At 47.2% G+C, this 15,825-nt stretch overlaps 1 protein-coding gene across 1 annotated transcript in view; it reads left to right on the top strand.

Annotated features, from left to right (window-relative positions):
- The window catches only part of vars1 (valyl-tRNA synthetase 1), an 86,391-nt gene that overhangs the window by 42,366 nt on the left and 28,200 nt on the right, over window positions 1-15,825 (top strand). Inside the window, exons 14-20 of the mRNA XM_041212459.1 lie at window positions 2,348-2,438; window positions 4,341-4,465; window positions 5,283-5,386; window positions 7,472-7,630; window positions 9,211-9,301; window positions 10,401-10,506; window positions 13,321-13,391. Of these exons, the coding sequence (XP_041068393.1) occupies window positions 2,348-2,438; window positions 4,341-4,465; window positions 5,283-5,386; window positions 7,472-7,630; window positions 9,211-9,301; window positions 10,401-10,506; window positions 13,321-13,391 (747 nt within the window). The remainder of the gene's footprint in view (window positions 1-2,347; window positions 2,439-4,340; window positions 4,466-5,282; window positions 5,387-7,471; window positions 7,631-9,210; window positions 9,302-10,400; window positions 10,507-13,320; window positions 13,392-15,825) is intronic.

Here is a 15,825-nt window from a genome sequence, read left to right on the forward strand (position 1 = left end):
TTAGATCATGAGCAATCTGTATAACTCCATTTACTCATTTTGCATCTTTAACCTTTAATTCTCTGCCCCCCACAAAATCTATTAATCTCAGTTTTGAAATGTTTATTTGACCTTCAGCCTCACCGGCTTATTGGAGGGGAAGAGGTTCCAGATTTCCACTAACCCCTGTGTGGAAAAAGTCCTCCCTGACATCACCTGTGAATGGTCGAGCTCCACGTTTAAGGTTATACCCCCTTGTTCTGGACTCCGCACCAGAGGAAAATTTTAATTACCCCGTCAACTCCTTCAGTCATCTTGAGCACCTCAATTAAATGAACCCTTAACCTTCTAAACTAGGAGCCTAGTTTTATGCAACTTGCCCTCATGAGTTAACGCTTTTAGGCCTGGTATAATTCTGGTGAATCCATGCTGCACCCCATCCTGAAGCAGTACGAGTCAAGTACAGGTCAAGTATCCTTTATCTGTAAATCAGAAAACCACATGCGTTCAAAGACTACACTTTGTTCGAACCTCATGGACCTTTAGCGTGGGAAGTCTAGTTGTTTGTCTGCACTGTTTACCTTGCAATTTTTTGTGGTGAGCATGTCAAAAGGAAACTTATTACAGACACCCCTGTGTTTACTATTCATCTTGTTTGTCCAGTCATTTTATTTACTTCACACTATAGCTAGCCTAGGTTCAGGCCATTGGGGTGTGAGTTTATATGCGGTATCCAAAAAGCGAAGTGGCCTGAAATCCAAAATGCAGTCAGCTCCGAGGGCTTCAGATGAAGGATAGTCAACCTGTCGTGTGTACCAAGATTCATGCATGTCCATTTCCTCGGTAATGGTTATGTTTCATCCTTACACAGATTTAAGGGTTTGGGTAAGAGGTACGGTGGTGGGGGTTGGTGGGGGGGTGGGGGGGGGGTTCGGTTGGCACGGGCAATGTGAGGAAGAACCTTTTTTTAACACAGTGAGTGATAATGAGCTGGACCTCGCTGCCCATGAGTGTGGTGGAAGCAGAGAGGTGAATGATTTCAAGAGGAACTTGGACGGGCGCTGGAGGGAAATAAACATTCAAGGTTACAATCGACAGGGGGAATGGGGCTGACTGAGGTGTGCTACAAGGAACTAGCATAGCCCGATGGGCCGAGTGGTCTCCTGGGTTCCATGACCTTGGAATGCCCCAAAATGCTTTGTATAATGTACTGCATTATAACTTGTCATTGGTCCAATCTGGTTGTGCGTTCAACCCTGTTCTTGACCTTCCTACCTTTGTCTCCCATTTCCATTCAAAACTGTGGGCGGGGGTGGGTAGAAGAAAAAAAAAGTCATTTCTTTTGTAATTGGAGTTCCTGGAGGCCAAAGCAAGGTTTTAAGCATATTTCTGCAAAAAAAAAAGCAGCTGGAGTTTAGCCATGGAGTTACATTTGTGAGGAGAGACCTTCCTTCAAACTTGTCTTCTGAAGACCTGAGCATCTCCTGAAAGCCTAGGCTTAAATTGAATGTCTTTTTCTCCCCGTAGAGTTTCAATAGTATCAGGTATAGAGAAGATGGTGGCGTAGGGGTGATGTAACTGGACTGTTAACCAGAGGTCCAAGCTAATGGCCTGAGGACACGGGTTCAAATCCCAACATGGCAGCTGGCAGAATTTAACTTCAATTAATAAATCCAGAACTGAAAGCTCGTCTCAGTAATAGTGAGCATGAAACTATCCTCGATTGTTGGGAAAACCCATCGGATTCACTAAAGTCCTTTAGGAAGGGAAACCTGCCGCCCTTGCTCAGTCTGGCCTACGTGTGACTCCAGACCCACAGCAATGTGGTTGACTCTTAACTGCCCCTCTGAAATGACCTAACGAGCCAGTCAGTTCAAGGGCAATTAGGGATGGGCATTAACAAATGCTGGCCTTGCCATGAAAGGGTAAAGACAGGACAAAAGGAGGCCATTCAGCCCGTTGTGTCATATTCCCACTTCCCCTTGCTCTTTCCCCATGGCCTTGCAGATGTTTCTTTTCAACCAGTGAATCCCCTTCCCTTTTAAAAGTTGCTGTTGAGTCTGCTTCCACCGCCCTTTCAGGCAATACGTTCCAGATCGCCACAAAAAATAAAATCTCCTCGTCTTTTTGTTTTCTTTTTTTTGCTAATTATCTTAAATCTGTTGCCTCCGGCCACTGGAAGCAGTTTTCCCTTATTAAACCCTCTATGTGATTTTGAGTGCATTGGTCGAAGGGTTTAGAGGGGACAGCGGGGAGTCACTTCATGCTGCAAGGGAGAAAGGCCCCTTCTAAGAGATTCTAACTCACTTAGTCACAAATGGATGTGGATTGAAGTAGCAGTGACGTGTTTTTGCTTTCCTCCCTGTAGAATTTGAAAGGGAAATTTGTCGTTCATCCTTTCTGTGACCGGAAAATGGCCATTGTCTTCGATGATTTTGTGGACATGAGCTTTGGAACAGGTAAAATCTCCAGTGCCAACCCCCCCCCGCTCCTCATTTTTATTTTCTTTGGGCTTGCATTCCTGTAGCGCCTTTCACGACCTCAGGACTCCGCAGAGCATCTTACAGCCCGTGCAGTACTTTCGAAGTGTAGCCACTGTTGTAACTTAGGACGTGCAGCAGTTGAGCTGTGCACAGCAAGATTCCACAAAGAGCAATGTAATAATGGCCAGATAATCTATTTTAAGTGATGTTATATAAAATGTCAGCTTTCACGTGTATGCTGACGGCAACCAGCTCTCCCTCGCTTTCACTCTCTCAACACCTCCACCGGTGCTAAATTATTGGACTGCTTCTCCGACATCCGGTACTGAATGAGTAGGGATTTCCTGCAGTTAAATACGGGGAGACCAAAGCTTCAATCTTTACCAAAAGCTCCACCCCCCTCGCCGCTAACTGTTTCCACCTCTGTAACATCGCCTGCCTCTGTCCCTGTCCCTGTCTCAGCTCATCTGCCACTGAAGCCCCTTCATTCCCTTGTGACTCGACTGTTGGTCTCCGAAATTCTACCCTCCGTAAACTCGAGGTGGTCTGAAACTCCGCTGCCCCTGTCCTGACTTGTTTTAAGTCCCCCTGCCCTATCACCCCTGTGCTCTCTGACCCACGCTGGCTCCCAATCAAGCAATGTCTTAGTTTTAAAATTCCCACCCTTGATTACAAATCCCTCCATGGCCTCACCACCCCAAATCTCTGTGACGTCCCCTCCAACAATTCTCCACAATCCTCTAATTCTTGTCTCTCGAGCATCCCTGATTTTAATCGCTCTGCCATTGGCGGCCATCCCTTCAACTGCCTGGGCCCCAAACTCTGGAATTTCCTCCTTACACCTCTTGGCCTCTCTACCTCGCTTTCCTCCTTGAAGGCACTCCCCAAAATCGACCTCTTTGACCGAGTAACCCAAGCTAATAATTCCTGATATTGCTCGGGGTCATATTTAGAGACACAGGAGCAGGAGAAGGCCATTCAGCCCACGCTATCCCCAAATCCCTTCATGCCATTGGCATTTAGAAATCTGTCCTTCTCTGCTTTAAACATACTCGATGACTGAGCCTCCACAGCCCCCTGGGGTAGAGAATTCCAAAGATTCACGACCTTCTGAGCTTAAAAAAAAAATTCTCCTCATCTCGGTCCTAAGTTTTATTTTATAATGGTTTCTGCGAAGCCACTTGGGATGTTTCATTCTGTTAAAGGTGCTGCATAAATGGAAGCTATTGTTGTTGTGAAGGACCACCCAGAAACAGGCCATTCAATCCCTTTCCTGTGCTTATCAAGTTTCCCATTAAATGCATCTATGCTCCTTGCCTCAACTGCTTCATACAGCAGCGAGTTCCACATTCTCACCACTCCCTGTGGTGGAGGAATTTCTCCTGACTCCCCTGTTAGATTTATTAGTGACTCTCTTATATTGATTTTGCCTAGTCTTGGTCTCCAGGCCAAGTAGAAACATCTTCTCTAGCTCTACCCCATCAAGCACCTTCATAATTTTAAAGACCGCTATCAGGTCACCCCTCAACCTTCTCTTGGCAAATTAGGTTGAAGGATATCTACTGGCCTGAGCTTGGATAAGAAATAGGTTCCACAGACCTCTTATGACAACCTGAGGGGGCAGAGTGGGCCCCAATTTCATGTCTCATCTGAATGATGGTTGTTCTGGCAATGCAGCGTCCCCTCAGTACTGCACGGGTGGTGGGGGGGGGTCAGCCTAGATTGTGCGCACAAGCCTCTGGAGTGAGGACTTGAACCCAGGACTAAACAGAGGCAGATTATTCTCACCAGTTGGGATATCCTGAGATATTTGGGTGTGGCGGCTGCGAATGGTAGCCAGGCAGCTCTTGAACTGTTCTTAACGTTCCGCTCTTTCAGGTGCCGTGAAGATCACCCCAGCTCACGACCCGAACGATTATGAAGTTGGTTTGAGACATGGCCTGGAGTTCATAAATATCATGGACGATAATGGCTACCTCATCAACGTCCCAGAACCTTTCTTGGTAATTAATTATTTTCTGTTCTCTGCTTGTAGAGGTGATGGATGCAAAAAAAAAAGTTCTCCATTTGAGCACATCCAGGTTGTGTTCTTAGTGAATGGCTGGAGGCATCAAACACTCCCAGGACAGGTACAGCACAGGGTTAGATACAGAGTAAAGCTCCCTCTACACCGTCCCCATCAAACACTCCCAGGACAGGTACAGCACGGGGTTAGATACAGAGTAAAGCTCCCTCTACACCGTCCCCATCAAACACTCCCAGGACAGGTACAGCATGGGGTTAGATACAGAGTAAAGCTCCCTCTACACCGTCCCCATCAAACACTCCCAGGACAGGTACAGCACGGGGTTAGATACAGAGTAAAGCTCCCTCTACACTGTCCCCATCAAACACTCCCAGGACAGGTACAGCACGGGGTTAGATACAGAGTAAAGCTTCCTCTACACCGCCCCATCAAACACTCCCAGGACAGGTACAGCACGGGGTTAGAATCAGAGTAAAGCTCCCTCTACACTGTCCCCATCAAACACTCCCAGGACAGGTACAGCACGGGGTTAGATACAGAGTAAAGCTCCTTCTACACCGTCCCCATCAAACACTCCCAGGACAGGTACAGCACAGGGTTAGATACAGAGTAAATCTCCCTCTACAATGTCCCCATCAAACACTCCCAGGGCAGGTACAGCTCAGGTCAGCCACCATCCTTTGAGGCATTCCCTGAGTGGAATAATGAGTACATTTGAGAGAACCCATCTCACCCGCAGTGATTAGCGTGAACTGTGTGAGTTTTAATTTGTTTTGTATTGCTGCCTTACCCAGGGAATGAAGAGGTTCGATGCTCGTAAAGAGGTGCTAGAAGCTTTGATGCAGAAAGGGCTCTTCAAAGAGGTGAAGGACAATCCAATGGTGGTGCCAGTCTGCAGGTATGGACCAGACCCGACCCAACCCGACCCGTTCTGCTCCAGGATGGGACCGTTCAGAAACAGCCATGTTTAGAAAGAAAATGCAAATATCGGCCAGGCTTGTGAGGCGAGAAATTTCATCATCACTGAGCCTGTGAAGGATGGATTAGAGGTCATGGTAAATTGGGATGTGGGGATTAGGAGACGACCAGGGATTTGGGTTTTTATAACCCCGCTGGATGAGAACTCTGAGGGAGAGGAGTTTCCTGACCTCCATGCCCTAGCGACTAGAGATTCACTTGCTTGCTACTGAACTCAGTCAGAGAACACCCGCTAGCTCTTTGCTGAAGGGTAGCTGCACGTGGTTAGTGAACCGGCTGCAGTGACAGACAGGGAAAACCTGTCTAATGATTTATACAGGTGGATAAAGCTATCTTTTCCGGGTGGCAGGTCGGTGTAAAGTGACGCCCTTTGGATGGCTTTCTCCAAATAAAGAAAGGAGGAAGGATCTCCCTTCATTGCTTGTGGTCTGAGACCCAGGTATCCCAGCTCTTCACTCCAAGCCGACCGTCCCTCTGCTACGAGACTGGTTCCTGGGATGGTGGGGTTGTCCTATGAGGAGAGGGTTCTTTTTTAATCCTTTCATGGGATGTGGGCATCACTGGCAAGGCCAGCATTTGTTGCCCATCGTTAACTGACCTTGCTCGGCCATTCCAGAGGGGCAGTTAAGAGTGAACCACGTTGCTGTGGGTCTGGAGTCACATGTAGGCCAGACCGGGTAAGGAGGGCTGATTTTCTTCTCTAAAGGACGTTAGTGAGCCAGGTGGGTTTTAGCAACAATCGAAAATAGATTCATGGTCACCCTTACTGAGATCAACCTTATATTCCAGATTTATTAATTGAATTTAAATTCCACAAGCTGCCAGCCTGAGCCTCTGGATTACTAGTCCAGTGACATTACCAGTACACCACTGCCTCCCTCGATTGAGGAGACCGGGCCTGTGCTCTCTAGAGTTTAGAAGAATGAGAGGTGATCTCATTGAAACTTATATCATTCTTACAGGTTCGCCAGGATTGATACAGGAAGGATGTTTCCCCTGACTGGGGGGGTGGGGCAGTGTCTAGACCCAGGGGTCAGAATAAGGGGCAGGCCATTGAGGACCGAGATGAGGAAGGAATTTCTTCACTCAGAGGGTGGTGAATCTTTGGAATCCTCTGCCCCAAAGGGCTGTGGAAGTTCAGTCATTGAGTACGTTAAAAACAGAGATCGATAGATTTCTGCATATTAAAGATATCACGGGATATGCGGATAGTGCGAGAAAATGGATTTGAGGTAGAAGATCAGCAATGATCTGATTGGAGCAGGCTGGAGGGGCCGAATGGCCTGCTATTATGTTCCGATACTGTACCACAGTTAGCCCAGGGAGGGTTGCTGTACACTAGAGCAAGTGTTATTTGAATTCCTGGCTGTAATCTCTGCTTTATTTGTTTCCTTAACTTACTCATTTTAAACTTTCACAATTAATAGTTGGAGACGAGGTGGTGGTAAAATGGCAGCGAGGGGGAAGGCTGACATGTTCCTGCTGTTGGGGTTAGTCCCACTGTTGGGAGCGGCAGCGACACATAAGATCACAAGAAATAGGAGCAGGAAGGGGGCCATTCGGCCCATCGAGCTCACTCCACTATTCAATATGATCATGTCTGATCTGATTGTGGCCTTAACTCCATTTTCCTGCCTATCCCCCATAACCTTCAATCAAAAATCTGTCTAACTCAACCTTGAATATATTCAGTGACCCAGTGTCCACTGCTCGCTGGGCAACACAAACGACCTCTCAAGAATTCATGTCGAATCCGCTGTCTCTTCAGGCAGGGCGTTCTAGATCAGAATTGGGCCCTTGCGCAGTTCCGAACTCAGACGAGGAAGAGGCAGCTTAACAACGAGCGAGCCGTGACGCCGGCGATAACTGTAAGAGATGGTGAGATCGTAGGCGTTAGAACGGGAATGAAGGGGCCAGAAGTGAGATGGTCTCTTCGCAAGCTGAGACGCTGAGGTTATACGCATGTGTAGCGAGCGCATGAAAAGCTCTGCCCCTTCCTTTCCAGCCGCTCCAAGGACATCGTGGAGCCCCTGTTGAAGCCTCAGTGGTATGTGCGCTGCAGCGAAATGGCGAGGTCGGCAGCTGATGTGGTGCGGAACGGAGATTTGAAGATCATCCCCGAGATTCACCTGAAGACCTGGTTTCATTGGATGGACAACATCAGGTATGGACACCGCACTGGACCCACCAGGTAGACTAAGCCAAAATAGATGGGCTTGGAGATAGAAAAACATGTCAGCTTTGTCAGTCTAGATGACCAGCAGGAGGGCCGTTGTATGTCGATATACAGTAAAATATTTATTATCCAGCAGGCGGTGGGGAATGGGTGGCGCTAGTTAGTCAAAAACACCAGTTAATGGAGAGTCCCATTTACCAATGGAATACAATTCAACACTTGGAGCATTAACTGATATGCAAGTATTCAAAAAGTAAAGAACAGTATACCTTTCTGCTTCTAAATCTTCAACGGTACATTAAAACATAAATTAAAGTATAAAATAATACAGGTACCGGTCCAGTTAGCTTCAGAATTGTTTCCGGTTGGTAACCTGTTAGGAGAGCATCAAGCGTTCTGGTTAATAGAGAATTCAGGTTGGTAAGAGTGCTGAGTAACACAAACTTTACCACGCTAGCTAGTCGGATACCTCTTGGGTAAACCTTCAACTCTAATTCCAATCCCAGCGCCGTCCCAGGGAAGTACAGGTGGCCAATGTCAAATGACTTCAGAATCATGGAGTTGTTACAGTGCAGAAGGAGGCCATTCAGTCCATCGTGTCTGTACCAGCCCTCCGAGCGAGCAGTTTGCTCCGAGCAAATCAATCCTCCCAGCTCATGAGTCCTGATGGAAGGTCACCTCTCCCTGAAACATTAACGTTGTTTCTCTCTCCACTGATGCTGCCTGACCTGCTGAGTACTTCCAGCACTTTGTGTTTATTTCAGATCTCGAGCATCCGCAGTAATTTGTTTTTGGATTAGTGTTCAATTCGAAGAGCAATTGTCCTGTTTTCTTTAAATGGAATACGCTAATAGACCAATAGGTGGCGATGTCACACCACATACACTGGCCGGGCATGTTTTATTCTTTCATGGGATGTGGGTGTTGCCCAACCCTAATTGCCCTTGAACTGAGTTTCTCGCAAGGCCATTTCAGAGGGCAGTTAAGAATCAGCCACATTACTCGTCACATGTAGGCCAAACCAGATAAGGGTGGTAGATTTCCTTCCCTGAAGGGCGTCAGTGAACCTGATGGGTTTTTAATGACGATTGATGATAGCTTCATGGTCACCATTACTGAGATTAACTTTATAATTTCAGATTTTATTCATTGAATTTAAATTCCACCAGCTGTTGTGGTGGGATTTGAACCCAGGTCCCCTGGGCTTCTGGATTACTAGTCCAGTGACATTACCACTACACCATCGCCTCCCCTGTTGTTTGCATGGTTATAAACATCCCTCTTTAATATAAACGATAAAGGCTAAAATGTTGACATAGGACGTCAAATGTAACACACACAGTCAGGCTGTTCGACCCATCTCGCCTGTGGTGTTTGGACTCAACATGAGTTTCCTCCTAATCCCATTGACTCTAAACGAGCTAGAATTCAAGTACAACCCAAGTCTCTTTGCTCCTGCAGCCTCTTTAAAAGTGTATCCTTCATTTTATTTCAACTCTAATTTCATTCTTCCTACCAAAATGCATTAAATTTCAGGAGTGTTGCTGACGCTCTCTCTCTCTCTGCAGGGACTGGTGCATTTCCCGGCAGCTGTGGTGGGGCCACCGTATCCCGGCGTACTTTGTAACGGTGAACGATCCCGCTGTTCCAGCCGGAGAGGTAAGACCCTCGCAAAACCCCCTCCACCGCATTTCACAATCTCAGCACGTCCCACGGCGCTTTCCAGTGAAGGAATTGTGAAGTGGTTCGAAGTGTACTATTGGCAGCGCAGGAAAGGTGGCAGCCAATTTGCGCACAGCAAGCTCCCATGGACAGCAACGCGACAATGGCCAGATTGTTGTTGCTTTTTTTTGCGTGATAAATATTGGTCAGGACCACCGGGAGTTTAATCAGGAGCCCAGGTTGCACAGATCAGATTTGTGTCCCTTCAAGCACTCAAAGGTAATGAGGATGATCTAACTGAGGTGTTTAAGAGTGAAAAATGGAACAGGAGTAGGCCATTCGGCCCCTCGAGTCCGCTCCACCATTCAATAGGATCATGGCTGACCTAGGTGTGGCCTCAACTCCACTTTCCTGTCTGTCCCCCAAAACCCCTGACTCCCTTGTAGATCAAAAATCTAACTGAACCGTCAATATATACTCTGCTGCTCTCTGCGGAATAGAGTTCCACAGACTAACGAACCTCCTGAGGGAAGAAATTCCTGCTCATCTCCGTCTGAAATGGGAGACCCCTTTTTCTGAAACTGTGCCCCCTGGTTCTAGATTCCCCCACGAGAGGAAACATCCTGTCAGCATCTACCCAGCCAATCCCCACCACCCTCCCCCTTAGAATCTTATAAGTTTCAATGAGATTGTCTCTGGTTATCTTAAAAGAGTTGATGTGGTCGGTAAAGAGAGGCTGTTTCCGGTGGTGGAGGAGACCAGAACCAGGGGACATAACCTTAAAGGTAAAGCCAGGTTGTTCAAGGGTCTAGTCAGGAAGCAGTTCCCCACATGAAAGGGTAGTGGAAATCTGGGACACACTCGCCCAAAGAAGCGGGGGTTGGGGAGATCAGTAAAAAACGTTGAAATGGAGATAGGCTTTTGTTAGGTCACTAGGGGAGATAGGTTACAAATCCAAGGACGGATCACGTTAAGATCGGCCATGAGTTGACTGAACGGCAGAACAAACGAGAGGGGCTCAGTGGCCTCCTTCTTTTCCTCTGTGCCTACAGTGATGGATGTTGTAACTTGACTTGAACCATCTTTATCTTTCCAGGACGCTGACGGGAATTACTGGGTGAGCGGCCAGACAGAGGAGATCGCCAGGCAGAAAGCAGCCAAGAAATTCAACGTCTCTCCAGATCAGATCTCACTCCGACAAGGTACGTGGGGCGTGGGGGGGGGGTGGGGTGGAATGAGCTGCGTGTCTGGTGTTTCCTCTCCCCCCCCCACCCACTCCCCTCCCCCCCATGCTGCTCTCCCAGCGGGTGGTTGGACCCAGCTCTGGGGTTTCAGGCCTGACTGTCCTCTCCAGTGTGACCTGTTTATGAAGGAACAGATGGAGAGAGAGAGAAGTGTCACAAGAGAGTGAATATGGTGACGCCCGGGTGTTTGCTGACGCTTGACAGTCTCAGAGTGAAAATAACTGTGCGCGTTTTCTTATGTGGAAACGACCAGTCAATGATTTCGAAAGGGCACTTGAAGGAAATAAACTTGGAGGGCTAGAATGGAGGAGAAATGGGGCTGATTGGATTGCGCCACAGGGAGCCAGCATGTCTTCGATGGGCCAAATGGCCTCCTTTTGCACCGTAATGACTCTATGACTGTATAACTGTTAAGGTTGGAACCGTACTGCGGGTCCATCGATATGCGAAGGACTTGCATTGGTACAGCTCCTTTTGCAATCTCAGAACATCCCAAAATGCTCCATGACCAATACAGTACCGTTTCTCTGTGTTGCTCCAATCCTGGCTCCTTGATCATCCTGGATTTTAACCGCTTTTCCATTAGTAGCTGTGCCTTCAGCTGCTGAGGAACCTATTCAGCCCTTCAAGTCTGCTCTGCCATTCAATAAAATCATGACTGATCTGGTTGTGGTCTCATCTCCACTTTCCGGTCTTCCCCCATAGCCCTTGACTTCCTTGCCTATCAAAAATCTGTCTAACTCAGCCTTGAATAAATTCAATGACCCAGCCTCCACTGCTCTCTGGGGGACAGAATTCCACAGACTAATGACCCTTTGAGAGAAAAAGCTTTTCCTCGCCTTTGTCTTAAACAATAGACGTCTTATTCTTAAAACTGTGTCCCCTGGTTCTAGCCTCTCCCACAAGTGGAAGCATCCCCCACCCTGTCAAGTCTCCTCAGGATCTGATATGTTTCATTAAGACCATCATCTCATCCTTCCAAACTCCAATGGCTCTTGGCCCAACCTGTTCAACCTTTCTTCATAAGTTAAGCCCTTCATCCCAGGGATGAGTCGAGTGAACCGTCTCTGAACTGCTTGTAGCGCAGCTATACCTTTTTTTCAAATATGGAGACCAGAGCTGTGCACAGTATTCCAGATGTGGTCTCAGCAATGCCTGTACAACTGTGGTAGAGCCGCCCGACTTTTATATTCCATTCCCCTTGCCTCCCTCATCACTTGCCGTACTTGCATACTAACTCCCTGGGCTCCAGCATTCTGGAATTCACTCCCAGAACCTCACTGGCTCTCCTACCTCTCTTTCGTCCTTGAAGGTGCTCCTTAAAGGCTTTTGTCCATCTACCCTATGTGCCTCTACCTTATGTGGCTTGGTATCAAATTTTGTAAATAACACTCCTGTGAAATGCCTTGGACTGTTTTCCAATGTTACAGGCCCTATGCAAAGGCAAACTTTTCTTTTGACATTTTGGTAATGTAGGAAATAAGGGAGTAGGTTTTGGGAGTGACCTTCCAGCATTTAATACCAACTTGAGGGTTTTTTTTTAATATTCTTTCATGGGATGTGGGTGTCACGGGCAAGGCCATCACTTTTTGCCCATTCCTAATTGCCCTTGAACTGAGTGGCTTGCTCAACCATTTCAGGGGGCAGTTAAGAGTCAACCACATTGCTGTGGGACTGGAGTCACATGTAGGCCAGACCAGGTAAGGACGGTAGATTTACTTCCCTCAAGGACATTAGTGAATCAGATGGGTTACAACAATCGATGATAATTTCATGGTCACCCTAGCTTTCAATTCCGGATTTATTATTGACTGAATTTAAATTCCACCAGCTGCCGTGGTGGGATTTGAACCCATGCCCCTAGAGGGCCTCTGGATTGCTCGTCCAGTGACATTTCCACGATGCCAACACCTCCCTTAAACTCTAATGTTTGTATATTAGACACCTAGGTTTATGAAATTAAGAGAGGAGGTGCGGTTTTTCAGGTATGGTCACTTGCGTTCAGAGAATGAGCATCTTAACCAGGCCTAACCAGCAGTTGCCAGCTCTACCTATTGTTGGTTCCACCTTTAATCCATGGTCGATTTACATACTTGACCTCCTGACCCCCTCCAGCGGGACTCCCACCCTCCTCCTATTGCAAATGCTGCACCTATGAGAAAGAAAGACAAGCATTTATTTTGTGCCTTTCGCAACCTCTGGCATTCAAATGTTTTGTTATTTGATGTAAGTGTGGGGGCGATGGTGGTGTAGAGGTAACATGTAGTGGACTAGTAATCCAGAGGCCCGGGATATTGCTCTGGGGACATGGGTCCACGGCACCTGGTGGAATTTACACTCAAAAATTATATCTGGAATATATAGTTTAAGCATGTGTACAAAACCAGATAAAGAATATACAGTAAACATATAAAGAATGATCACCAACTGTTGTTGAAACTCTGCTTCACCCGGTCTGGCCTATATGTGGGTCCAGTCCCACAGCAATGTGGTTTACTCTTAACTGCCCTTTGAACTGGCCGAGCAAGCCACTCAGTTCAAGGGCAGTTAGGGATGGGCAACAAATGCTGGCCTTGCCAGCGACACCCACATCCCATGAAAGAATAAAGAAAAATAATAATAGTCTGTTGAACCTAATAGCCCGTTTCTGGGTTATAAAATCGATGTAATTCCAGTCGTGTTTTGCAGCTCAAAAACCACTGGGGTATGGAGTGTGCCTTACCCGACGTGTTTGTTGTATGTCTTTTAGTCACTGGTGTCTTTGTCTTCCAGATGAGGATGTGCTGGATACCTGGTTCTCTTCCGGTTTGTTCCCGTTCTCAATTTTTGGGTGGCCAAATGAGGTGAGTTTGTCACAAAAAAAAATTGGGAGGTGAAGACTCATTTTCTAAATTGCTGTTAGGGGGTGATTAAGGAAATTTGGGTGCCCTCCTGTACAAATCACTGACAGCTAATGTACAGTTCCAATAGTTAATGGAAATTCAGCCTTTATTTCGGGCGTATGAGAATGCAGAAGTGAAGGAAGTTATGCTGCAGTTAAACATATAAATCCTGTGGCTACAAGAGCGATGAGCAACTCACCTCTTGACTCCCCAGAGCCTGTCCACCATCTACAAGGCAGAAGTCAGGAGTGTGATAGAATGCTCCCTACTTGCCTGGACGAGTGCAGCTCCAACAACAGTCAAGAAGCTTGATACTGTCCAGGGCAAAGCAGCCGCTTGATTGGTACCCCATCCACCACCTTAAACATTCACTCCCTCCACCACCGACACACAGTAGCAGCAGTGTGTGTACCATCTACAAGATGCACTGCAGGAACTCACCGGGGCTCCTTCGACAGCACTTTCCAAGCCTGTGATCTCTACCACCTCGAAGGACAAGGGCAGCAGACACATGGGAACACCCCCAGCTGGAAGTTCCCCACCAAGCCATGCACCATCTTGACTTGGAAATATATCGCCATTCCTTCACTGTCCCATGGACAAAATCCTGGAACTCCCTCCCTAACAGCGCTGTGGGTGTACCTACACCAGAGGGACTGTAGCAGTGATGGGCAACAAATGCTGGCCTAGCCAACGATGCCCACATCCCATGAAAGCAAAAAAAAAAAAATGAACGGATCGTTAGAACCTCTGGAGTAACTTTGTTCAGCTCTGGGCAGTTTCAGCAAAGATACACTGACTTTCGGAGGAGGTGCAGCACGTGAGTTAACACAGGGTTCAGTGGGTTAGATTATGAGCATTAGATGCACAAACCTGGCTTGTAGTCTTTTGAATTTGGAAGAAGTAGTGGTGACCGGTGACCTAAGGGGTGTTTAGAATGATACAAGGAATCGACAGGATACATTCAGAGGAGCTGTTGCATTTCATAGGGGAATCCAAAACAAGGGGACGTCATTTTAAGGTTAGAGCTGGACCATTCCAGAGTGAAACCACCTGGCACTTTTACACACCAAGGGGAGTGCAAATCTGGAACTCTTACCTCCCTCCCCCACTCCCCCAACAGTAGGTAGAGGAGGTCAGGCACCCATTGGACCTTTCAAAACTGACGGCTGGTAGACTTTTATTGGCTGAGGAAGATGGTGGAAGCGGAGGCGATCAACGATTTCCGAAGGAAATTGGACGGGTACTTGAGGGAAATAAATTTGCAGGGGTACGGGGATAGAGCGGGGTTGGGGAATGGGACTGGCTGGATTGCTCCACAGAGAGCGGGATGGACTTGATGGGCCGCATGGCCTCCTCCTGTGCCATAATGACTCTGACTCCTGAGGGATGTGGAGCAGAGATGCTGAGGTACGGATTGACCATAATTTAATTGAATGGTGGAACAGGCCTAATAGGCTGAAAGGCCTCGTTTGCATCTGTGGCACAAGGCCCTCAGGAAGGGCAGGCGAGGTGCTGACGTTGGGTTCAGGGAGATGGTACGATGTGGAAGAAGGGTTAAGTGATGCAAGATTTGAGGTCCTACGTGTTAAAAGCTTCAGGGCTTTTGAGGGGAAACTAGGTAAACGCATGAGAGGGAAAGGAATAGAAGGATGAGCGGATGGTGTGAAATGAAGAGGAGGAGATTTGTTAATTTCATTGTTAAGGTTAAGAGAAACATGTGATGAGTATTCGAGCCCATATAAATAGGGGATAGCTGGGACCACTGGGCTGTGTGGGAGGAGAGCTGAGAGACTGAGCAAGTCAATAAACTCTCTCAGTAAAGAAAAGCTCCATGTCTCGGTTCACCAACCAGCTTGGATTCTCATTCACATGGTTACTGGATGAGTTAGCGAAGGACTCAGAAATATACAGAACAAAAAAATGACCCTTTTGGTTCATTGAGCTCAACCCAGAATTCAGCAACAGAATATCTATAGCTGGCTCGCTGGTGTGCGTGTAATGGGTGCATTAGACTTCCATTGTTCCTCATTGGAGCTATTTTTTTGTCCCTCCATCCCTCTGATGATCTCTGACTGAGGAAACAGAGATTAAGTGAAAGCAATAAAATCAGGGTAGGTTTAGGGTATGGCTGGACTACAATAAGGAATAACTTGCACGTTTATATATACACACATATATATAGCAGCTTCCGCAATCATAGGATGCCTTAAGGCGCTTTAATGTCAAGTGCTTTTATGATGTTCCATCACTGTTGTGATGTAGGAAATATGATATCACACAGCAAGCTCCCACAAACAGTAATGAGATGAATGCCCTAATGATCATTTTATTGTGATGTTGGCCAAGGGATGAGTGTTGGCCAAGGACATCAGGGAGAACTCCTCTGACCTTC

The sequence above is a fragment of the Carcharodon carcharias genome, chromosome 19 (genome assembly GCF_017639515.1).
Source record: "Carcharodon carcharias isolate sCarCar2 chromosome 19, sCarCar2.pri, whole genome shotgun sequence".
NCBI lineage: Eukaryota > Metazoa > Chordata > Chondrichthyes > Lamniformes > Lamnidae > Carcharodon > Carcharodon carcharias.